General features: G+C 31.5%; 2 protein-coding genes and 2 pseudogenes across 2 annotated transcripts; 2 read left to right on the forward strand and 2 right to left on the reverse strand.

The window, feature by feature from the left end:
* The first annotated feature begins 819 nt into the window (after positions 1–819).
* LOC135149555 (uncharacterized) lies at positions 820–2026 on the forward strand (annotated as a pseudogene).
* A 6326-nt stretch (positions 2027–8352) lies between these two features.
* On the reverse strand, positions 8353–8895 carry LOC135149556 (AT-hook motif nuclear-localized protein 15-like). Its single transcript, XM_064085299.1, has one exon. It carries the CDS (start codon positions 8893–8895, stop codon positions 8353–8355), a length of 543 nt encoding a protein of 180 aa, XP_063941369.1.
* A 1022-nt stretch (positions 8896–9917) lies between these two features.
* Positions 9918–10460, forward strand: LOC135149557 (AT-hook motif nuclear-localized protein 15-like). Its single transcript, XM_064085300.1, has one exon. It carries the CDS (start codon positions 9918–9920, stop codon positions 10458–10460), a length of 543 nt encoding a protein of 180 aa, XP_063941370.1.
* A 5018-nt stretch (positions 10461–15478) lies between these two features.
* On the reverse strand, positions 15479–16261 carry LOC135149558 (uncharacterized; annotated as a pseudogene).
* Positions 16262–27299: the final 11038 nt, after the last annotated feature.

A 27299-nucleotide genomic window follows, 5' to 3' on the forward strand; every position in this document is an offset into this window, starting at 1 on the left:
TGTGAAACTGAGAGAAAATGGAGAGTAGTAGCTTAGTTTTGTTCTATCGATGAAAGTGTTTTATTACTATTGATTTGGCAAAATTTGATCAGTTACAAATTGATGTATTTTTAGCAACTAATATCTAATTAATAAATACTCTAATATACTATACGTATTTCATTTATGTATATGAAAGGTATATTGTTTTTTTAATTAATAGTATATTAAATCATAACCATCTATTCCACTACAAGGTCCTAAGTTCTAATTATAATATTGGTTCTAATTTGAACCTCGCCCTCACAGTATATATAAGTTTAATAATATATCATATCATGGGTCAGGTTCCACATAGAACCTCCTAATTTTAGAACCTTAGAACTTTCATTAAATGATAATAATTAATCCATAATTAATGTAAACTTTCTAAAATTATATAATTCAACCATATAACTTTTAGGCTTGTACTACTGCAGAATATTTGTATACAGATCTTAAATACAAATTACTACGTCGGAAGATATACTAATATATATAATAGAGAATGATTTTACAATGCAATATTTTTGTAGGAAAATACAAATAACTACGTCATACTGCTGCGGAACATATATTAATATAATAGAAAATGATTTTATAAATTGTAGAAAAATACAAATTACTACGTATACTGCTGCGGAACATATATTAATATAATCGAAACTGATTTTATAATGCAATATTTTTATAGGAAATGCAAATAAATACATCATACTGCTGCGGAACATGTATTAATATAATGGAAAATGATTTTTTAATGCAATATTATTGTAGAAAAATAAAATTTACTAGGTCATAATGCTGCAGAACATTGCATTTAATAAGCAATTTGATTACAAGGTAATAATTAATATTAATACATATAATTATTGCATTTAATGCATTCATTAATTATCTATAGTCAACTAAAAAAGATATTAAATAACTAATAAATGCAGTATTTGATCGTCACCGTTGATTTAACATTAATCTAATGATTCTATATGAGTTCTAAGTTCTAATTTAATATGAGTTCTGATTTGAACCTCACCCATCTTATAATATACATTATAATATATATATTCATATTTTTGAATACTTTTAATAATATCAAATTATAGAAAAATTATTTCAGTGATTTCAGGGTTTGTTGGTGGCCCTCTTGAGGCAAATTGTTGGTGGGGATTTCAGTGATAAGAATTTATGGTTATATTCGGAGTTAGTTCGTGTTTTTTTCGACTAATGGGATTGTTTGTTAGAAGAAGAACCATTGGTTTTGACCAGTGCTTTGTATGTATTTCTTAGGCTGTTGGCAGATCATTGTAGGCTCGTGGGTAATTTAAAGGTTGAATTGTTGAAAAAAATGGAGATTGAATTTTGTGTTAGACTTTTGAGGTAGCGGTTTCGTTTGTGTATGATGATAGGGAGGGATCTTGTTAGGCTTTTACAGGAACTGGTTCACGTACCCGAGTTTCGAGCCATATGGAAGGACTTGATGTTGAGCCCAACTGAATTTAAAGTTCCTGAGTTTCGAGATATTTCTCAGCTTTACCGTGTAAGGACATCGAGTAGGTACTTTTTGCTACGTATAACACCTGTAATGGAGTCACAGTTGCGGTTTTTGCTTAGTGATGTCAAGTTTGGTAATCATAGAAGGTACCCGGTCTGGTTTGCAAAGAAGTTTCTTTGCACAGCAGAGAAGGAGACTTTTCTTATTGACATAGTTAGATTTATCTGTTGTTCACATCACCCACCTAATGAAATTATATTATCGGACATAATTCCTAGATGGGCTGTCATTGGCTGGTTATTGAAATGCTGTAGGAAGAAATATGTGGAGGCTAGTGTTAAACTGGCACTCTTTTATGATTGGCTTTTCTTTGATGAGAAAGTGGATAATGTTATGAATATTGAGCCTGCATTCCTACTGATGGTTAACTCAATGTCCAGATATATTGAAATGACACATATGCTTCTAGATTATTTCTTTCATTTACTCAATAGAGCAATTATAAATTATCATTAAAATTATTATTATTATTATTTTTTTTGCTAGTTGATTGAGTGGAACTCCGGACCTCCGGCAAGGGGGGACAAGAGCTCTACCACCACACCAACACTTTGTTGGCAAAATTATTTATTACAGCTATTAAATAGTATGACTAAATAGTGAAAAGTGAGTATTATTATAAATAAATAATAGACGGGGAAAAGAAAGAATTGTGTTCGATAACCATATAATCAGAAATAATTTTTATTTTTCTAAAGGGATTTAACCAAATATACAAGTTTTGCAATCAAGGACAAATGTTAGGACATAAATAAAACTAGTTGTCCTTGGAAGCAATTTATAAAAATTTGTATTATAAAAAGGCTAGTAAATAGTAATTAACTTACAACTCTAAGTTTAGAGAGAGAAATTGGGGAAGAAAATTTAGAGAGAGAGAGAAAATTAGGAATTTGAGAAAAAGAAGGACATTCAAAAGAGAAGATATTGAAAAAATCACAAGCCTAATTAAGGTGAGATTTATCATCTTCCCTATGTAATTTATGTATAAAGAATATAATTGATACTTATATTTATGTTCAAAGGGCCCAAGAGGAATGGTCAAGATTAACATTCATGGTTGTTTCTTTGATGAACTTATCCCTGGCGGCAATATTTTTGATATTTGTGAGGTAATAAGAAATAACAAAGGCAAAATTCTGTGTATGTTGTGTCGTTCTTTGGACATTTGAAATAAAAGGGTTAACAAATATCACGCAATGATGAAAAGTTGTAAGAGAGCTTTTATTGAGAATTGGGAGCATTACATCCTAAAATTCGATTATTTGGATCCCTTTTGAGAATGGAGGAACTCAACATTGTAAGCTGGAGTTCATCCTGATCATGCAAGCATTGTGCAGGAGCACAAGGAAGACAAGAACTTTGAAATGGAAATCACGCTCATTGGGCCGGAATCAAGCGTGGCTACTTATTTGGTTTTTGTGATAGCTTAGTCTTTCGGAAGGGTATTTGAGTTGTGGAGTTTAGACATGGGTCTTTTGCTGAAGCAACGGTTCATGGCAATTTACGAGGCGGATTTGTACCCAAAGATTATTAACGCGGATGATGCTTCCATTCTTGATCATATGTGATGGTGATTCACAAATGACCTTTTTGTTTGGCATTACTTCTAGTTACTCTTGCCGTAGTTAGGATCTTTGCTTCTGTGGGCTTCTTCAGGATTAGAGGTTTTTATTGGCTATTTTGTAATGCTGTTAAGTTGGGTCCCAAGTTTGTATAATCTAATTTTTTATTTTGATTTGTTTTCAGTTTGCTTTTATTTCCAACAAAAGGACCGGCTTGCTAGGCCCAGGACCGGTCCTTAAGAAGCCCAAGCCTTTTTTTAGATTAACCGGACCAGGCCTTTTTAATAATCAGGCCAGATAAATCATGGAATATGATGGACTGCAACAGGCTTGATAGTCCAGCCCAAGCTAACCAGGCTTTGACGTGGGCTTTTCTTTTATAAACCAGTTATATACATTTCACTCTAAAACAAATTATATACAGTCTTCCGTAGAACCGTCTTTACATTGACACTATTTATGTTGTATGTCTTGTGTATAAAAGTTGATGATTAAGGTCCAAATCTTGGGTAAAAATCTCTTTTTTACTAAATTTTAGAAGGTAGCTAATAAGTTAACTATGTTTTGTGGAGGAAAAAAGTGGGGGAAAGGACAAGAAATGGAAGCTATGGAGGAGCTCATATGGTGATTTGGTGTCATCAGCTTGCAAGGGGTTTAAAGGAAATCAATATCATAGATCTCTTACTTACTCGGACCGTTCAGATTCACCATCGCTTGCTTATGGTAGTGATCCTGCTTTCACCACTACTATTGCTACTGTAGTTAGAGCTCATCCTAAAGATTTCAAGGTTGTTAGGAAAGAATGGGCTTGCTATTCAGATTCAAACAGTGTTTCATGGATTTCTTATAATTTGGGTTTATGTTATTTTCATAATCTAATTAGCTCTATAGAACTACTTTTTAATTTTGTTTGTTGTACTTTAGGTCCTCATCATCATTTTAAGTTGATTTTGATCGTTATGGTATACAAATCAATATGCAAATATGCAGATTCATCGGGTTTTTGTCTAGGCTAAACAAGCTTTTACGCGGACGGATTGCCGGGCATTATCTGGGCTTTTATCTAAGCTGGGCCAGATTATTTTTCGGGCCGGGCCGGGTCAGGTTTTTATTGCAAAATTAGGGTCTTGTAAGGACTTGCAGGCCGGTCTTAGACTGGTTTTTTATATCCAAGCTTTATCAGGCCTATCCAAATGGGCTTTTTGAGTCCGTTCTTTTTGTTCAGCTCTAGTTTTGGCTTCTTGATGATAAGCGGTGTAAAAATTTTAAACCATGCTAATCTTTGTATATTTATTATAAATGAGAGTAAAAATAAATTGTAGAATATATTATCAATATGTAAAAAAACACGAGAGAAAAGATTTTTCATTCACATTAGTAAAACTTTGAAATATGATATTATGTTAATATGTTAATTATTTTATAAAATTACACATGAAGTTTATGTTAATAATTTATTTTTGTTTATACATAATTTTAGATAATTTTCTATGTTTATCCATTTAAATAATTATAATTATAATATTCATCCTTAATATAGAAAATATAATGTTAATTATTGTTTTTTTATAATTACTTATGTTATTATTTTAAGTTATTATAATTTTCAAAACATTTATTGTGATTAGTATTTTAAATCTCATTTTTTGACGGTATTATATTGTGATAGTTTTCTTAAGAATTTGTTAATTTTTTTTAATTAGGATCTTTATTAGTGAACTTATAGCTATACTACATAGCATTAAACGTCTATTTTTAAAAAAATATAGTGCTTAGTGTAGATCAACTTTCATTTTAATAGATTAAATATAAATTTAAAATAGTATTATGTAAGATATATTAAAAAAAACAGTGTGACATTAGTCCTGGTTTTGAGGTTTTGAGGAGTGACTTCATGTTTAGGTAGTAATGCCAATTACCACATCATCATTGTCTAGAAATGCTTCGTGTTCCCGCAGCAGATGTAACTCGGTTGAAGCTGGATTAAGAAATAGACTAATTTGTTATACCAATATTGTGAATTTATATTGTCGGCTATACCTAACAAACACCTATTAATTTATAAATCGATGTTACATTGTTACATTGTCAACTAAACCTAACATTAAGCGATAACTAAAACTAATGATAAGAGGTATGGTTATTACACAAATGTACGATAATAAAGATTGTTTTTGAGTAATTAGCACTTTGCACCCATTAACTTTGGTCGTTTTTGCGATTTGGTCTCCAACTTTGAATTATAGCAAAGTGCATCCCATAACTTATGAATTTCAATCAGATTGCACCCGTTTGACTAATTTCCGTCAAAAACTAACGGTCAATATTGAAGACATAAAGTTTGAATTTCGTAATTAGCACTTTGCACCCATCAACTTTTGTCGTTTTTCGATTCGGTCTCATATTTTTATATATCGCCAGAATGCATCCCCCAACATAAAATATTTAAGTATTTTACAACCTTTTAATGAATCCCGTCAAATATTACTCCCTCTGTCCTCCTCTTTTCTTTACGTTACTCTTTGGCATGCTTTCAACGCTCATTTAAAGTATAGTTTCATAATATCTTTTTTTTAAAAATTCTCTGAATAAAAATTTGATGTTTTAATTTTTATTCAGAAAAAAAATATTAGAAAGAAGTTATAAAACTATATTTTGTAAGAGTTTCAAAATGCGTGCAAACAGTGAACGTAAAAAAAAATCAACATTTAACGTTAAATGGCACGGATAAAATTTGTAAACACTTGTTCACTTTAATAAAGATTTCTTGTTTGCATTCTCTTATCTTGTTCTTTAATTTCAAATTTGTGTGAGAGTTTATACTTAAAAGATTCCAAAATCATTATGTTTTGATTTTATTATTTGAATGGCAAAGTAGTGATTTAAAAAATTATAAAAAAAGCTAGCGTTTAATAATATGTTTGGCAGCCCTGTTCTTTGATTCACCAGTTTAGTTTTGGATTATTAAACACCAAACCCATTCCCTTTGTTTCTTGTTAACAAAAGGAGCGATACAACCTCCTGTTTTCGTTTCATAATCCCCAACCTTCACATATCTTTTTTTTTTCTTACAATTGTTGCGTATTTGTCTGTTAAAATTAAAGATAATTATTGTTTAATTACTGATATATCCAATATATCTAACGTCATCTGTTTTTTATCCGTGCTATTTAATGTTAAATGTTAATATTTGACGGGAATTTGTTAAAAGGTTATAAAATGATTGAATTTTTTATGTTGGAGGTTGCATTCTGCCGACATATAATAATATGAGACCGAATCGAAAAAATGAAAAAAGTTGATGGGTACAAAGTGCTAATTACAAAGTTAAAACTTTCCGCCGTTAAGGTTGACCGTTAGTTTTTTACGGAAGTTAGTCAAAGCAGTGCAATCTGATTGAAATTTATAAGTTATGGGATGCACTTTGCTACAATTCAAAGTTCGAGACCAAATCGCAAAAACGACCAAAGTTAAAGGGTGTAAAGTGCTAATTACTCATTGTTTTTTTACTCAACTATCACTTGGACTAGCGTTTTTTTAATTTTTACTTTTTTAATATTTATTTTAATTTTGGATAATTTATATTATTTACATTTATACTGAACTATTAGTGTTCAATATTTATTTAAAATATTATTTATAATAAATGACTATTTTTCCTTCTAAAATAATTTAAACTATAAATTTTTTATGAAATTAATTGCTATTAATAGCTTAATGAAAATAATTCTATAAATTATTACTAACATATAATATAACCGAAGTTTTAGAATCGAAATATAAAAATATAAAATAATCAATAAATGATTTCACATTCAATTCCAAATTTATAAATAATATAAGATACAATTCATTAAATAATGTATAAAAATTTCGTAATCATATAATTTTATTATAAGTGAGAGTAAAATGAAAAATAACCAAAAATTTAAATATTGGAGATCAAAAATAATTCATTCACATCGATAAAATTCTGAAACATGAAATTATGTCAATATATTTAATTTCTTTATAGATTACACATGAAATTTATGTTGATATGTTATTTTTGTTCATACCGAATTTAAGATAAATTATCTATTTAAACGATTATAAAATTCATTGTTAACACAAAAGATCATAACACTGATAGATATATATTTTATAATAAATTATTTTATTTCTAAGTTACTATAAATTTTTACAATATATATTTTTATTCTAAATCTCAAATTTTGACTACATTATATTGTGATATTATTTTGTAAACTTTTGTTGTAAATTTTTTTGTTAGCATGTGAATGAACTTTGTAATTGTATAATATTCTTATATTGAACTAGTGTCTTTTCGAAAAATATAATAATTATTTAAGATCAACTATATTTTTTATAAATTAAATATAAATTTAAAATAGGTGAGAAATAATAAGAGTAGTGTCTATGTTAATGCTAGTTTTGACGAGTGGTGTGTTAATATTAGGTTTAGGTATCCGTAGGAATTTTTTTTATCTGGTTTGCGCAAACTTCTTACAAAATTATGTCATTAAACCTAATTAACATTAACCTTGTCGATCAATCATTACACAAGACAAGGATCAATAAAAATTATCTTTGTTTGCTCAACTATCACCAATTACTACACTTCAGATATATAACCATGCCATATCAATGTGTACAAACATTTTACTCAATTTTGTACATGTAATATTAGCCTTTAATATTTCAATAGGTGATAACATTGCAACGGTATTTTACACATTGGTTTCAATATGTACTATGATAAAATATTGTTAATGAGTAAAGAAAAACAAAATCAGATTAGAGGTCAGAGATGTGGTCTACAATGCAATCATATTTTAATATAAAATTTTCACAATAAATTTATACTTTCAAGTGTGTTGACTTTGCAGTATTTTTTTGATTTGTCATATTTATATAATGAGAAGTACTTCTCAAAACAATCACAGATATATCTTAATTCTTATTCTCTTATTTTATTTCACTGATTTTATATAATTTATAATAATATTTTCTGTGTGTTCAGCAAATGAAATAAACATATACATTGAAACAATAAAGTGGTGCCTACTCGAGAAGTGTAAATTTAGGAGAGAAGGTTTTCAGGTATATCAGGACAAAATACTTGAAAATGATTTATTTTAACTAAATAGTTTATCAGAGTACATAGCCAACAAATGTCTTGTATTGCAGAACAACACTAGAGAAAATAGAACTGAAACATCACGCGTTTTTAGAAACAGCAAGAACAAGCGTAACAGTACTTGCTGCTTTCATGTGAGACAGAATTCGTCCCCCCATAACATTACCCTTATCATCTACAAATTGAACATGGAAAACACTAATAATGTTTCCAGAAGCAGCATTTGAACCACGGTAAGTCCCCGAAAATGAAATTATGTGATAGCATGTAGAACTGCACAGCGGACGGATTGCACCGGGTGAATAGGCAACATCGACATCAGAAATGAGTCCATGGCCAGTAAGCACAGTTACAAAAAGCCCGAAATGCAGTGCAAATTGCACCACACAACTTATGACATCAAATCCACTAGGGATTTCCAGAATGACTGGTTTGTTGATGCCATTCATGGACTCACTGTTGGTCGTTAAAGACCCATCAGAATTGAACGAAAATTGAGGGGCTCCTCCATGCCTCCCTGGAGCTGCAGATGGTGAGCTTGTATCCTTGGACTTGGGTTCCTCATGATTTTCTTCCGGGAGAAGTGCGGACGGGGATCCATCAAATTTTCTTGAATTACTCATGACCGCGAAAATGTTTTTTTTTTTGCTAAATAACTGCGAAAATGTTATTACTTGAATTCATTGGGAGTACTTGATTTTTAGGATGAGCATGAAATATGATTTTCTTTATTGTTATTTTTTTTCCCTTAAGTATATTCTATATATAAAATTTTGACAGAGCATACTTGAATTCATTGGGATGGGTATCAAATATACGATGTTCTCCATTATTATATTCTTTTCTCGAGCATTATCTACGAGATTTTAACGGAGTTTATTTGAATTCTTGGGGTGGGTATCAAATACACTATTTTCATCATTGTTATTTTTTTCTCGAGTATAATCTACGAGATTTTGACCGAGGATATTCAAATTCTTTAGGATATGCATCATATATACCGATACTTTAGTTCAACTCCACCGGATTTTGCATAAAATTAAAATAAGTTATAATAATCTATAAAAATTCATAAATTATTTACTACTCTCCCCGTCCCAACCAATTGTATATATTTGGTTGGGACACGGAGACCAAGAAAAAGTGTAAAAAAATGAGTAAAATTAGATGAAAAGTAGGTAAAGTGGTGGGATCCATATATTTTTAATAATAGATTTGTGATAATGAAGGAAAGTAGTGGGTGTAATAGTGTTATTATTATAGAATGGAGATAGCGGAAGAAATCAGTGGGTGTGATAGTGTTTTATATCATAAAAAGTTACTATTTTTGAAATGTATAGAAATAATGGGACATCCAAAAAGAAAACTGTATAGAAATGAGTTAGACGGAGGGAGTATGAATTTAGCATATATATCTCTTCCATCAATCAATCAGTGGAAAGATTTTATGTATCAAAATAATATCCAAAAGATTGTCCCTATGAATAAAATCAAATCACAGATATTTTATTGAATAAATGATATCTATTAATTGCTGGCCTCCGGGTGCAACATGCTATATATACTTATCTATTTTATTCTTCAGTTCTGCAGTAATAACATTTTCGCAGTTATTTAGCAAAAAAAAAAAAACAATTTCGCGGTCATGAGTATTTCAAGAAAATTTGATGGATCCCCGTCCGCACTTCTCCCGGAAGAAAATCACGAGGAACCCAAGTCCAAGGATACAAGCTCACCATCTGCAGCTCCAGGGAGGCATGGAGGAGCCCCTCAATTTTCGTTCAATTCTGATGGGTCTTTAACGACCAACAGTGAGTCCATGAATGGCATCAACAAACCAGTCATTCTGGAAATCCCTAGTGGATTTGATGTCATAAGTTGTGTGGTGCAATTTGCACTGCATTTCGGGCTTTTTGTAACTGTGCTTACTGGCCATGGACTCATTTCTGATGTCGATGTTGCCTATTCACCCGGTGCAATCCGTCCGCTGTGCAGTTCTACATGCTATCACATAATTTCATTTTCGGGGACTTACCGTGGTTCAAATGCTGCTTCTGGAAACATTATTAGTGTTTTCCATGTTCAATTTGTAGATGATAGGGGTAATGTTATGGGGGGACCAATTCTGTCTCACATGAAAGCAGCAAGTACTGTTACGCTTGTTCTTGCTGTTTCTAAAAACGCGTGATGTTTCAGTTCTATTTTCTCTAGTGTTGTTCTGCAATACAAGACATTTGTTGGCTATGTACTCTGATAAACTATTTAGTTAAAATAAATCATTTTCAAATATTTTGTCCTGATATACCTGAAAACCTTCTCTCCTAAATTTACACTTCTCGAGTAGGCACCACTTTATTGTTTCAATGTATATGTTTATTTCATTTGCTGAACACACAGAAAATATTATTATAAATTATATAAAATCAGTGAAATAAAATAAGAGAATAAGAATTAAGATATATCTGTGATTGTTTTGAGAAGTACTTCTCATTATATAAATATGACAAATCAAAAAAATACTGCAAAGTCAACACACTTGAAAGTATAAATTTATTGTAAAAATTTTATATTAAAATATGATTGCATTGTAGACCACATCTCTGACCTCTAATCTGATTTTGTTTTTCTTTACTCATTAACAATATTTTATCATAGTACATATTGAAACCAATGTGTAAAATACCGTTGCAATGTTATCACCTATTGAAATATTAAAGGCTAATATTACATGTACAAAATTGAGTAAAATGTTTGTACACATTGATATGGCATGGTTATATATCTGAAGTGTAGTAATTGGTGATAGTTGAGCAAACAAAGATAATTTTTATTGATCCTTGTCTTGTGTAATGATTGATCGACAAGGTTAATGTTAATTAGGTTTAATGACATAATTTTGTAAGAAGTTTGCGCAAACCAGATAAAAAAAATTCCTACGGATACCTAAACCTAATATTAACACACCACTCGTCAAAACTAGCATTAACATAGACACTACTCTTATTATTTCTCACCTATTTTAAATTTATATTTAATTTATAAAAAATATAGTTGATCTTAAATAATTATTATATTTTTCGAAAAGACACTAGTTCAATATAAGAATATTATACAATTACAAAGTTCAATCACATGCTAACAAAAAAGTTTACAACAAAAGTTTACAAAATAATATCACAATATAATGTAGTCAACATTTGAGATTTAGAATAAAAATATATATTGTAAAAATTTATAGTAACTTAGAAATAAAATAATTTATTATAAAATATATATCTATCAGTGTTATGATCTTTTGTGTTAACAATGAATTTTATAATCGTTTAAATAGATAATTTATCTTAAATTCGGTATGAACAAAAATAACATATCAACATAAATTTCATGTGTAATCTATAAAGAAATTAAATATATTGACATAATTTCATGTTTCAGAATTTTATCGATGTGAATGAATTATTTTTGATCTCCAATATTTAAATTTTTGGTTATTTTTCATTTTACTCTCACTTATAATAAAATTATATGATTACGAAATTTTTATACATTATTTAATGAATTGTATCTTATATTATTTATAAATTTGGAATTGAATGTGAAATCATTTATTGATTATTTTATATTTTTATATTTCGATTCTAAAACTTCGGTTATATTATATGTTAGTAATAATTTATAGAATTATTTTCATTAAGCTATTAATAGAAATTAATTTCATAAAAAATTTATAGTTTAAATTATTTTAGAAGGAAAAATAGTCATTTATTATAAATAATATTTTAAATAAATACTGAACACTAATAGTTCAGTATAAATGTAAATAATATAAATTATCCAAAATTAAAATAAATATTAAAAAAGTAAAAATTAAAAAAACACTAGTCCAAGTGATAGTTGAGTAAAAAAACAATCTTTATTATCGTACATTTGTGTAATAACCATACCTCTTATCATTAGTTTTAGTTATCGCTTAATGTTAGGTTTAGTTGACAATGTAACAATGTAACATCGATTTATAAATTAATAGGTGTTTGTTAGGTATAGCCGACAATATAAATTCACAATATTGGTATAACAAATTAGTCTATTTCTTAATCCAGCTTCAACCGAGTTACATCTGCTGCGGGAACACGAAGCATTTCTAGACAATGATGATGTGGTAATTGGCATTACTACCTAAACATGAAGTCACTCCTCAAAACCTCAAAACCAGGACTAATGTCACACTGTTTTTTTTTAATATATCTTACATAATACTATTTTAAATTTATATTTAATCTATTAAAATGAAAGTTGATCTACACTAAGCACTATATTTTTTTAAAAATAGACGTTTAATGCTATGTAGTATAGCTATAAGTTCACTAATAAAGATCCTAATTAAAAAAAATTAACAAATTCTTAAGAAAACTATCACAATATAATACCGTCAAAAAATGAGATTTAAAATACTAATCACAATATATGTTTTGAAAATTATAATAACTTAAAATAATAACATAAGTAATTATAAAAAAATAATAATTAACATTATATTTTCTATATTAAGGATGAATATTATAATTATAATTATTTAAATGGATAAACATAGAAAATTATCTAAAATTATGTATAAACAAAAATAAATTATTAACATAAACTTCATGTGTAATTTTATAAAATAATTAACATATTAACATAATATCATATTTCAAAGTTTTACTAATGTGAATGAAAAATCTTTTCTCTCGTGTTTTTTTACATATTGATAATATATTCTACAATTTATTTTACTCTCATTTATAATAAATATACAAAGATTAGCATGGTTTAAAATTTTTACACCGCTTATCATCAAGAAGCCAAAACTAGAGCTGAACAAAAAGAACGGACTCAAAAAGCCCATTTGGATAGGCCTGATAAAGCTTGGATATAAAAAACCAGTCTAAGACCGGCCTGCAAGTCCTTACAAGACCCTAATTTTGCAATAAAAACCTGACCCGGCCCGGCCCGAAAAATAATCTGGCCCAGCTTAGATAAAAGCCCAGATAATGCCCGGCAATCCGTCCGCGTAAAAGCTTGTTTAGCCTAGACAAAAACCCGATGAATCTGCATATTTGCATATTGATTTGTATACCATAACGATCAAAATCAACTTAAAATGATGATGAGGACCTAAAGTACCACAAACAAAATTAAAAAGTAGTTCTATAGAGCTAATTAGATTATGAAAATAACATAAACCCAAATTATAAGAAATCCATGAAACACTGTTTGAATCTGAATAGCAAGCCCATTCTTTCCTAACAACCTTGAAATCTTTAGGATGAGCTCTAACTACAGTAGCAATAGTAGCGGTGAAAGCAAGATCACTACCATAAGCAAGCGATGGTGAATCTGAACGGTCCGAGTAAGTAAGAGATCTATGATATTGATTTCCTTTAAACCCCTTCCAAGCTGATGACACCAAATCACCGTATGAGCTCCTCCATAGCTTCCATTTCTTGTCCTTTCCCCCACTTTTTTCCTCCACAAAACATAGTTAACTTATTAGCTACCTTCTAAAATTTAGTAAAAAAGAGATTTTTACCCAAGATTTGGACCTTAATCATCAACTTTTATACACAAGACATACAACATAAATAGTGTCAATGTAAAGAAGGTTCTACGGAAGACTGTATATAATTTGTTTTAGAGTGAAATGTATATAACTGGTTTATAAAAGAAAAGCCCACGTCAAAGCCTGGTTAGCTTGGGCTGGACTATCAAGCCTGTTGCAGTCCATCATATTCCATGATTTATCAGTCCTGGCCTGATTATTAAAAAGGCCTGGTCCGGTTAATCTAAAAAAAGGCTTGGGCTTCTTAAGGACCGGTCCTGGGCCTAGCAAGCCGGTCCTTTTGTTGGAAATAAAAGCAAACTGAAAACAAATCAAAATAAAAAATTAGATTATACAAACTTGGGACCCAACTTAACAGCATTACAAAATAGCCAATAAAAACCTCTAATCCTGAAGAAGCCCACAGAAGCAAAGATCCTAACTACGGCAAGAGTAACTAGAAGTAATGCCAAACAAAAAGGTCATTTGTGAATCACCATCACATATCAGCTAAAATATTGACTTGATCAAGAATGGAAGCATCATCCGCGTTAATAATCTTTGGGTACAAATCCGCCTCGTAAATTGCCATGAACCGTTGCTTCAGCAAAAGACCCATGTCTAAACTCCACAACTCAAATACCCTTCCGAAAAGACTAAGCTATCACAAAAACCAAATAAGTAGCCACGCTTGATTCCGGCCCAATGAGCGTGATTTCCATTTCAAAGTTCTTGTCTTCCTTGTGCTCCTGCACAATGCTTGCATGATCAGGATGAACTCCAGCTTACAATGTTGAGTTCCTCCATTCTCAAAAGGGATCCAAATAATCGAATTTTAGGATGTAATGCTCCCAATTCTCAATAAAAGCTCTGTTACAACTTTTCATCATTGCCTGATATTTGTTAACCCTTTTATTTCAAATGTCCAAAGAATGACACAACATACACAGAATTTTGCCTTTGTTATTTCTTATTACCTCACAAATATCAAAAATATTGCCGCCAGGGATAAGTTCATCAAAGAAACAACCATGAATGTTAATCTTGACCATTCCTCTTGGGCCCTTTGAACATAAATATAAGTATCAATTATATTCTTTATACATAAATTACATAGGGAAGATGATAAATCTCACCTTAATTAGGCTTGTGATTTTTCCAATATCTTCTCTTTGAATGTCCTTCTTTTTCTCAAATTCCTAATTTTCTCTCTCTCTCTAAATTTTCTTCCCCAATTTCTCTCTCTAAACTTAGAGTTGTAAGTTAATTACTATTTACTAGCCTTTTTATAATACAAATTTTTATAAATTGCTTCCAAGGACAACTAGTTTTATTTATGTCCTAACATTTGTCCTTGATTGCAAAACTTGTATATTTGGTTAAATCCCTTTAGAAAAATAAAAATTATTTCTGATTATATGGTTATCGAACACAATTCTTTCTTTTCCCCGTCTATTATTTATTTATAATAATACTCACTTTTCACTATTTAGTCATACTATTTAATAGCTGTAATAAATAATTTTGCCAGCAAAGTGTTGGTGTGGTGGTAGAGCTCTTGTCCCCCCTTGCCGGAGGTCCGGAGTTCCACTCAATCAACTAGCAAAAAAATAATAATAATAATAATTTTAATGATAATTTATAATTGCTCTATTGAGTAAATGAAAGAAATAATCTAGAAGCATATGTGTCATTTCAATATATCTGGACATTGAGTTAACCATCAGTAGGAATGCAGGCTCAATATTCATAACATTATCCACTTTCTCATCAAAGAAAAGCCAATCATAAAAGAGTGCCAGTTTAACACTAGCCTCCACATATTTCTTCCTACAGCATTTCAATAACCAGCCAATGACAGCCCATCTAGGAATTATGTCCGATAATATAATTTCATTAGGTGGGTGATGTGAACAACAGATAAATCTAACTATGTCAATAAGAAAAGTCTCCTTCTCTGCTGTGCAAAGAAACTTCTTTGCAAACCAGACCGGGTACCTTCTATGATTACCAAACTTGACATCACTAAGCAAAAACCGCAACTGTGACTCCATTACAGGTGTTATACGTAGCAAAAAGTACCTACTCGATGTCCTTACACGGTAAAGCTGAGAAATATCTCGAAACTCAGGAACTTTAAATTCAGTTGGGCTCAACATCAAGTCCTTCCATATGGCTCGAAACTCGGGTACGTGAACCAGTTCCTGTAAAAGCCTAACAAGATCCCTCCCTATCATCATACACAAACGAAACCGCTACCTCAAAAGTCTAACACAAAATTCAATCTCCATTTTTTTCAACAATTCAACCTTTAAATTACCCACGAGCCTACAATGATCTGCCAACAGCCTAAGAAATACATACAAAGCACTGGTCAAAACCAATGGTTCTTCTTCTAACAAACAATCCCATTAGTCGAAAAAAACACGAACTAACTCCGAATATAACCATAAATTCTTATCACTGAAATCCCCACCAACAATTTGCCTCAAGAGGGCCACCAACAAACCCTGAAATCACTGAAATAATTTTTCTATAATTTGATATTATTAAAAGTATTCAAAAATATTTTTATGGTCGTATCCAAATTCAAATCCAAATTTTGCATCTCTATTCGTAACCAACCTGGACTGGAAAAATACACAAAAATAAAAATTCGAACCTGATTGAAGTTGAATCTCGGATCAAATTCGGATATTACTTGAAAGTTAATTCTTTTTCTTAAATTGGATATGGATATATCCAAAATTCCAAATTCCAAATGAAACCCGAAAACAAAATTTAAATATATTAATATTTAATCATTATTTTTCAAATACACTAACATTTTCTATAAATAGGATTATAATAAATCATTAATACTTAAAATAAATCAATTAATAATTATTTTAGAAAAATTTACACGAATATCATGCATTGAATTATTATAATTGTCTCACTTATTTTTCGGCTAAGTGATCAATTTTTAATTGATGAACTTATAATATATTATAATATATAAGATTATGTATTCAATATAACTTGATCATGTATGAATATATATATTATAATGTATATTATATGATGGGTGAGGTTCAAATCAGAACTCATATTAAATTAGAACTTAGAACTCATATAGAATCATTAGATTAATGTTAAATCAACGGTGACGATCAAATACTGCATTTATTAGTTATTTAATATCTTTTTAGTTGACTATAGATAATTTATGAATGCATTAAATGCAATAATTATATGTATTAAAATTTAATTATTACCTTCTAATCAAATTGCTTATTAAATGCAATGTTCTGCAGCATTATGACGTAGTAAATTTTATTTTCCTATAAAAATATTGCATTATAAAATCAGTTTCGATTATATTAATATATGTTCCGCAGCAGTATACGTAGTAATTTGTATTTTTCTACAATTTATAAAATCATTTTCTATTATATTAATATATGTTCCGCAGCAGTATGACGTAGTTATTTGTATTTTCCTACAAAAATATTGCATTGTAAAATCATTCTCTATTATATATATTAGTATATGTTCCGACGTAGTAATTTGTATTTAAGATCTGTATACAAATATTCTGCAGTAGTACAAGCCTACAAGTTATATGGTTGAATTATATAATTTTAGAAAGTTTACATTAATTATGGATTAATTATTATCATTTAATGAAAGTTCTAAGGTTCTAAAATTAAGAGGTTCTATGTGGAACCTGACCCATGATATGATATATTATTAAACTTATATATACTGTGAGGGCGAGGTTCAAATTAGAACCAATATTATAATTAGAACTTAGGACCACTATTAACCACTAGATTGTAGTGGAATAGATGGTTATGATTTAATATACTATTAATTAAAAAAACAATATACCTTTCATATACATAAATGAAATACGTATAGTATATTAGAGTATTTATTAATTAGATATTAGTTGCTAAAAATACATCAATTTGTAACTGATCAAATTTTGCCAAATCAATAGTAATAAAACACTTTCATCGATAGAACAAAACTAAGCTACTACTCTCGATTTTCTGTCAGTTTCACAATACTACTGGTTTTACAAATTATGGAGAATTTTGAACCCAGCATGGAGTCTACTCATGTCGATTCAGGTACTACTACACATTTACACTATATTGGTGTTGTTTTGTACAAGAATTTTGTTCACACGTTTCCATGTGCTGCAACAGACGTGTGCTGCAGACATATGCTCAAATTATGATTAATTTTATGCACTTCCATACATGTAAGATCGTGATGTAATTTTTTTACTTTCAGGTGCGGCACATCATTCACCAATTATTGACAAACAATTCGCAAAGAATGGAAATATACTTGAGGAGCCAATCCATTTTGAAGCGTTAGAATATACGTCCCCTGGTGGTCGTGAGTATTTTACACCCAAATGCGATGAAAAGTATAAGCCGCATGTAGATAGGGCTTTTCCCACTGTTGATGCTGCATATGAGTTCTACCGAGAATATGGACGTTTATGTGGATTTGATGTGCGCAAGAGTTCTGCCAAACATGCTCCTGATGGTACACTCATTCGCAAGTACATAGAATGTAGTTGGGCTGGTACGTATGACAAAAATAAGCAAACAACATCTGAAGTTGTTGCTGAGAAGCCCATTAAACGTCGAAGGACAAGTTCACGTAGGTGTGATTGTAATGCTATGATCAAAGTAAAATATGCCGGTCTCAGTGGTTATGTTGTATCATATTTCGTTGAGGATCACAATCACGCATTAGCTTCCACCTCCGGTAAACAGTTCTTGAGATGTAGTAGGAAATTGAATTTCTGTCATCAGAACTTGATTTCTGACTTTTCTCGGGAAAATATTGGTCCAGTTAGAACTTATAATATAATGAAAGAATGGTTGGTTCGTATGAGAATGTATGTGCTATATCCACAGATTTTAAAAATTTTAAGCGCGACATGAGGGCTCGTATCGGTCCACATGATGCAGACATGATACTTGACAAGTTTAGTGGGAAATATGTGACGTCAAAAGAAAACATTTTATTATGAGTATAAACAAGACAATGATGGTCACTTAACTGGTCTTTTTTGGGCTGATGCTATTGGTAAACGTAACTATAGCATATTTGGAGATACTCTGTCCTTTGATCCAACCTATCGTACAAACAAGTAGGTGAAAATTTTGTTTAGTCATTTTTCTAGTTGTCAAATTTATGTTTTATGTGCATGTGTGCTGCAGTAGGACCCCATATAATCTATGTCATACACCATTGCCTGATCAAATTTGTAGATTTTTTTTCCAGATATTGCATGGTATTTATTCCTTTTATAGGTGTTGATAATCACTGGAGCAATGTGACATTTGCTGCTGCACTGGTTGAGAAAGAAGATCATACCAACATTAAGTGGGCGTTGGATGCTTTACCAAATGCATGGATCATATTCCTCCATGCGTCATAACAGATCAATGCCTTGGAATAAATAAGGTTGTTTCGCTGGTTTGGCCCGAAACCATACATCGTTATTGTATGTGGCACATTATGAATAATTGTTTAGCAAGGTAGTTTCATATATAAAATTTTGATTTTTATTCACTCAATAAATATTGATTAGTGCACTAATATTTTCTAAATTTTCTAAGATTCGTCCATCCTTAGCTTCTGATATAATTTTCATGGCTAAAATGAAGTCTTTAGTCTGGGCTGATCACTTATCACTTCAATAATTTGAAGATGGTTGGACGTCTGTTATTGATGAATACGATTTGGGTGATAATGACTGGCTTACTGATATGCATGTCCTCCGCAAAGAATGGATCCCTGCTTATTTTAATAATGTTGCAATGGCTGGCTTGCTTAGAACACGTCACGTTCAGGGAGCTCAAACTTCTACTTTAAACATTTCACAAGAGTGGGATACTTTGCTTGAGTTCTTCTCTAAATATGAAAGTGCAATTGAGAAACAACGTCATTTATTTGAAGATAACACCAGCTCTCATATCCGTTCCAATACCTGCCACCGAGTTGAAGATTGAAATAGATGCTGCAAAAATATATACACGTCAACTGTACTACCGAGTCAGGGAAGAAATAGAATCGGCGTGGTACCATACAAGCATTGATGAAGTTAGTCTTATTGAAGGCGTTAAACAATTTAAAATAAAGATGCATTATTAAAGGGAAGATTGTTTGAGGTACGTTGTTTTTTTAAGTCAGTTAGTTTATGGAATTTTTTTATAAAACATGATGATATACAATTTTCTATATAATTTTAGGTTACTGTGAGACTTGCTGATCACGATGTGAATTGCGAGTGCAAATTCTATGTCCGGAGAGGTTACTTATGCAGACATGCGTTTGCAAGTTTGCATCAATGTGGTGTTTCTAAAATTCACTAGCTTTTATTAACACACGTTGGACAAAGAATGCCGAAAATCAACCCTCTGGTTTTGATAAGAGCGCGGTATGTAAGATGCGCACACATATCCAGGCGATGAAAGTTGACATGAAAGAATTAGTGACACACAAGGAAGCAACAATTGACAAGTTTGTCGGTCCACAACCTCATTCAGATGTTGTTGTACAGAATCCAAACACAAGTCATAACAAAGGATGTGGCATATGAGGGCATATTGTTGGACATAATGCTTGGACATGTCCACTCCGAAAGAAATAAAGCATTATTGCCTGATTGTTAAGAAAAATGTGTTATTTTCAAGTCTTTTACCCAATTTAACTTCTAAAAGATATTTGTAGTTGTCATGGTTATTTCATTTATCGAATAAGTTTCCAAATGGTATATATTTTGGTTGGACACGGAGACCAAGAAAATGTAAAAAAATGAGTAAAATATAGATGAAAAGTAGTAAAGTGGTGGATCCATATATGTTTAATAATAGATTTGTGAGTAATGAAGGAAAAGTAGTGGGTGTAAAGATGTTAGTATTAGAAGAAGAGATAGCGGAAGAATCAGTGGTGTGAAAGTGTTTTTAATCATAAAAAGTTACTATTTTTGAAATTATAGAAATAAATGGGACAATCCAAAAGGAAACTGGTAATAAAATGAGTTGACGGAGGGAGTAATGAATGTAGCATATATTATCCTTCCATCAATCAATCATGGAAAGATTGTTTATGTATCAAAATATATCCAAAAAGATTGTCCCTATGAATAAATCAAATCACAATATTTTATTTGAATAAATGATATCTATTAGATGCTGCGCTCCGGGTGCAACATGCTTATATACTTATCTATTTGTATTCTCAGTTCTGCAGTAAGAACATTTTCCGCGTTAGTTAAGCAAAAAAAAAAAAACAATGTTCGCGGTCATGAGTATTTCAAAAGATTTTGAGATCCCCGTACGCACTGTCTCCCGAAGAAAAGGTCACGAAGGAACCCAAGTCCAAGGAGTCAAGCTCACATCGTCAGCTCCAGGGGAGGCAGGGATGAGCCCCTCAATTTTCGTTCATTCTGAATGGGTCTTTAACGACAACAGTGGAGGGGTCCATGAATGGCATCAACAAACTCAGTCATTCTGGAAATCCTAGTGGTTTGATGTCATAAGTTGGTTTGGTTGGCAAGTTGCACTGATTTCGGGATCTGTTTGTAACTGGCTTACTGGCCATGGGACTCATTTCTTTCATTCGATGGTTGCCTTAGTACACCGGTGCAATCCGTCGCGTGTGCAGTTCGTACATGCTATCACATAATTTCAGTTTTCGGGGACTTGACCGTGGTTCAAATGCTGCTGTCTGGAAACATTATTATTGTTTTTCCATGTTCAATATTGTAGAGGATAGGGGTAATGTTATGGGGGGACGCAATGGCCTGTCTCACAATGAAAGCAGCAAGTACTGTTACGGCTTGTTCTGCTGTTGCGTAAAAACGCGTGATGTTTCAGTTCGATTTTTCATCTCTAGTGTTTGTGGTGCCTGCAATACAAGACATTTGTTTGCTATGTAACTCTGATAAAAACTAGTGTTGAAAATGAATCATTCATTTCAATAGTTTGTCCTGATATCCTGAAACCTCTCTCCTAAATTTACACGTCTCGAGTAGGCACCACGTTTTGTTTCAATGTATGATGTTGTAATTTCTTTGCTGAACACACAGAAAATATTATTAAATTATGATAAAATCAGTGAAATAAATAAAGGAATAAAATTAAGATAGATATCTGTGATTGTTTTTGAGAAGTACTTCTCATTATATAAATTATGAACAAATCAAAAAAAGACTGCATAAGCAACCACTGAAAGTAAAATTTGTATGTGTAAAAATTTTTTTATATTAAAATATGATTGCATTGTAGACCAATCCTGACCATCTAATCTGATGTTTGTTTTTCGTTACTCATTAACAAATTGTTTATCCATAGTACATAATGAAACCGATGTGTAAATACGTTGCAATGTTATCACCTAGTGAAATTAAAGGCAATATTACATTGACAAAGGAGTAAAATGGTTGTGACACAGTGATAGGCATGGATTATAGATGGAGAGTGTAGTATAGTGGTGATAGTTGAGCAACAAGATCTTGTTTATTGATCCTGTGTCTTGTGTAATGAGGTGTCGAACAAGGGTATATGTTGATTATGGTTTAGGACATAATTTTGTAAAAGTTTGCGCAAACCAGATAAAAAAATTCCCACGATACCAAACCTAATAGTAACAACAACCACTCAGTCAAACTAGACATTAACATAGAACTACTCTATATTTCGCAAACCTATTTTACTTATATTATAGTATTTATAAAAATATAGTTGATTCTGAAATATTTTATATTTTTTCGACAAGAACACTAGGTCAATAAGAAATATTATACAATTACTAAAAGTTCAATCACATGCTAACAAAAAAGTTTAGCAAACAAAGTTTACAAAATAATATACACATATAGAATGTCAGTCAACATTTGAGATTTAGAATAAAAATATAATTGTAAAAATTTATAGGTAACTTAGAAATAAATAAGTGTATTTATAAAATATCTATCAGTTGTTATGTCTTTTGTGTTAACAATGAATTTATAATGCGTTTAAATAGTATTTATCTATAAATTCGGTAGGAACAAAATAAACAATCAACATAAATTTCATGTGTAAGCTATAAAGAATTAAATATATGACATAATTCATGTTTCAGAATTTATCAGATGGAGATGAATTGATTTGTATGATCTCCAATATTTTATTTTTGGTTAGTTTCATTTTACGCGCTTATCGATATAAAATTAGTATGATTAAAATTTTTAGACATTATTTAATGAATGGTATCTGTAATTATTTATAAATTGGGAATTGAATGTGAATCATGTTATTGATTATTTTTATGTTTTACTATTTCGATTCCTAAAACTTACGTTATTATTCTAAGGTAGTACGTAAAGTCCTTTAAGAACTTATTTCAGTTACGCTATTATAGAAATTACTTCCTAAACCCTTCTAGTTTCATTATTTAACCGCCGAACATCAGTTCACTTATTCGAATCATTATTTAACCTAAACTACCGGACACTAACCTCGAGACGTCGACGGTCTCAAGTATATATACACCCTTCACTCCCAATTAATCCCAGACTATGACAAAGCCCTCACCGTCAGTGTTAGCGCACCAAACCATCTTTACGTACCATTGGAATCGCCCCGCACCTTTTCCGTAGTGTGTATAGTCAGCTAGAAATCAGATTCGTTATCGTATAGGACATTGTGTCAAACCAACCTCTTATCATGCTAGTCGTTATTGTAGTGAAATATCTAAATAGTCACGCTACTCCCAGATTTAAATTAATAGTTAGGTATAAGCCGACAATAGACAATTCCATATTGGTATAACAAATAGTCTAGTTCTTAATCCAGCTTCACCGAGTTTACATCGGCTGCGGGAAACACGAAGCTTTCGACAATGAAATGTGGTAATTGTGGCAGTACTACTAACATGAGTCACTCCGCAACCTCAAAACCAGGACTAATTCCACTGTTTTTTTTTAATATATGCTACATAATACTATTTTAAATTTATATTTAGATCTATTAAATGAAAGTGAATCTACACTAAGCACGTATATTTTTTAAAATAGACGTTTAATGCTATGTAATATAGCTACAGTTCACTAAAAGATCCTAATGAAAAAAAATTAACAAATCTAAGAAACTGTCACGAATATATACCGTCAAAAAGTGAGATTAAAATGACTAATCACATATATGGTTTTGAAATTATAATACCTTAAATAATAACATAAGTACTTAAAAAAAATAATAATTCGACAGTTATATGTTTCTTGTTAACGGATAAATATTATAAGAAGTAGTTGAAGTACGAGGTGTGAAACCACTAAAAGTGATAAGCAAGATAGAGTGGTATCCTAGAAGTAGTGAAACACAAAAATAGATTACTTACACCTGAGAATGGGATCAATGTGTAAATGGTTTGATAAAACTATAACATAGTAAAATACATAATAGGGTGCGTGTAGTTCAAAGTTATTACTAAGTGAATGACAACAATTCTATTTCTCTCTTTTTTTTACATATTGAATAGATACTACAATTGTATTTACTACCATGTTATACATACTATACAAACGAAGCAGGGTTTAAAATTTTACACCGCGTATCGCCAAGAAGCCAAAACTAGAGCTGAACAAATACAGAACGGACTGCAAAAAAGCCTTGGAGAGGCCTGGATAAAGCTGGAGTAGAAAAAACCAGTCTAAGACCGCCTGCAAGTCCGTACAAGACCCTAATTTGTGCATGAAAAACGACCACGGCCCGGCCGAAAAATAATCGGGCCAAGCTTAGATAAGCCAGATAATGCCCGCAATTCCGTCCGCGAAAAGCTTGTTAGCCTAGACAAAAACCCGATGAATCGGCATATTTTGCATAGGATTTGTATGACATAACGATCAAATACAACTAAATGAGTGATGAGTACCTAAAGTACGACAAACAAAATTACAAAAGAGTTCTATAGAGGCTAATTAGATTAGAAAATACATAAACCCAATGATGAGAAATCCAATGAACACTGTTTTGAATCTGAATAGCAAGCCCATTCTTTCCGTAACAAACTTGAAAGTCGTTTAGGATGGCTCTGAACGAGTAAGCATGTAGCGTGAAAGCAAGATCACTCCATAAAAGCAGCGATGGGTGAATCTGAACGGTCCGAGTAAGTAAGAGATCTATGATATTGATTTCCTTTAAACACCCTTCCAAGCTGATGAAACCAAATCACCGTATAGCCCTCCATAGCTTCACATTTCTTGATCCCTTTCCCCATTTTTTCCTCCCAAACATAGTTAACTTATAGCTACCGTTCTAAAAATTTAGTAAAAAAAGATTTTTACCAAGATTGGACCTTAATCATCAACGTTTTATACACAAGAACATACAACATAAAGTGTCAAGTAAAGAGGTGTCACGGAAGACTGGATATAATTTGTTTTAGTAGTGAAATGTTATAACTGGTTTATAGAAAGAAAAGCCCACGTCAAAGCCTGGTTAGCTGGGGCTGGACTATCAAGCCTGTTGTGGCGTCCACATATTCCATGGATTTATCAGTCCTGGCCTAGATTATAAAAAGGCTGGCCGGTTAATTGAAAAAAGGCTTGGGCTTCTAAGACCGGTCCCTGGCTGAGTCAGCCGGTCCCTATTTGTTTGGAAATAAAAGCAAACTGAAAACAAATCAATAAAAAATTAATTATACAAACTTGGACCCAAGCTAACAGCATTACAAAATAGCATTAAAAACGCTCTAATCCTGAAGAAAGCCCCACAAGAAGACAAGATCCTAACTAGGCAAGAGTACTAAAAGTAATGCCAAACAACAAGGTCATTTTTGGAATCTCCATCACATATCAGTCTAAAATATTGACTTATCAAGATGGAAGCATCATCCGCGTAATAATCGTTGGGTAAAATCCGCCTGCGTAAATGCCATGGAACCGTTGCTTCAGAAAAGACACCATGGTCTAAACCCACAACCAATACCCTTGCCGAAAAGACTAGCTCATCACAAAACCAATATAGTAGTCCACGCTATTCCGCCCAATGAGCGTGATTGGTCCATTTCAAAGTTCTTGGTCTTCCTTTGCTCCTGCACATGCTGGCATGATCAGGATAACTGCCAGCGTACAAGTGAGTTCCTCCATTCTCAAATGGAGAGGTGATGGTCCAAATATCGATTTTAGGATGTATGCTCCCAATTCGTCAATAAAAGCTCTGTACACTTTTCATCATTGCCTGATGATGTTGTTAACCCTTTATATTCAAATGTCAAAGAATGACCACATACACAGAAATTTTGCCTTTGTTTATGTCTTTTACCTCACAAATCAGCAAAATATTGCCGCGGGATAAAGTTCATCAAAGAAACAACCATGAATGTAATGCTTGACCATTCCTCTTGGGCCCTGTTGAACATAAATAGTAGTATAATATTAGTCTTTATACATAATTTACATAGGAAGATGAGTAAATTATCACCTTAATTAGGCTGTGAATTTTTCCAATAGCTTCTGCTATGTTGTAATGTCCTTCTTTTTCTCAAATTCCTAATTTCTCTCTCTCTCTAAATTTTTCTTCCCCTTTCTGCTGCCTAAACTTAGAGTTGTAAGTTAATTACTATTTACTAGCCTTTTTATAATACAAATATTTTAAAATGCTTCCAAGGACAACCGTAGTTTTATTAGCCTAACATTTGTCCTTGATTGCAAAACTGTGTATATTTGGTTAAATCCCTTTAGAAAAAAAAAATTATCTGATTATTGTTTATCGAACACAATGCTTTCATTTTCCCCGTCTATTATTTATTTATAATAAGACGCATTTTCACTATTAGTCATACTATTTAATAGCTGTAATAAATAATTTTGCCAGCAAGTGTTGGTGGGTGGAGGGAGCCTTTCCCCCCTTGCCGAGGTCCGGAGTTCCACTCAATCAACTAGCAAAAAATAATAATAATAAGTAATTTATATGATAATTTATATTGCCTCTATTGGAGTAATGAAAGAAATAATCTAGAAGCAGATGTGTCATTTCAATATATCATGGACTTGAGTTACCATCAGTAGGAAATGCCCCAAAGGCCACACCTCAATGATTCATAACATATATCCATTTTTTTTTTTTGTTCTTTCTCATCAAGAAAAGCCAGCATCAAGAAGAGTGCCAGTTTAACAACTAGCCTCCACATATTTCTTCGTACAGCAATTTCAAACAGCCAGACAGCCCATCTTAAGAGAGTATGTCCGATAATATAAGTTTCATTAGGTGGGTGATGTGAACAACAGATAAATCTAACTATGATCGAATAAGAAAGAGTCCCTTCTCGGCGGTTCAAAGAACTTCTTAAACAAGACCGGTACCTTCATGATTACAAACTGACATCAGGCTAAGCAAAACGCAACTGGTGACTCCATTACAGTGTGTAACGTAGCAAAAGTACCACTCG

This window comes from Daucus carota, chromosome 9, assembly GCF_001625215.2.
Source record: "Daucus carota subsp. sativus chromosome 9, DH1 v3.0, whole genome shotgun sequence".
Lineage (NCBI taxonomy): Eukaryota > Viridiplantae > Streptophyta > Magnoliopsida > Apiales > Apiaceae > Daucus > Daucus carota.

Bases quoted from the DNA above. Each gene is read 5' to 3' on its own strand.
- LOC135149556 (XM_064085299.1), bottom strand. From the start codon at position 8,895: ATGAGTAATTCAAGAAAATTTGATGGATCCCCGTCCGCACTTCTCCCG.
- LOC135149557 (XM_064085300.1), top strand. From the start codon at position 9,918: ATGAGTATTTCAAGAAAATTTGATGGATCCCCGTCCGCACTTCTCCCG.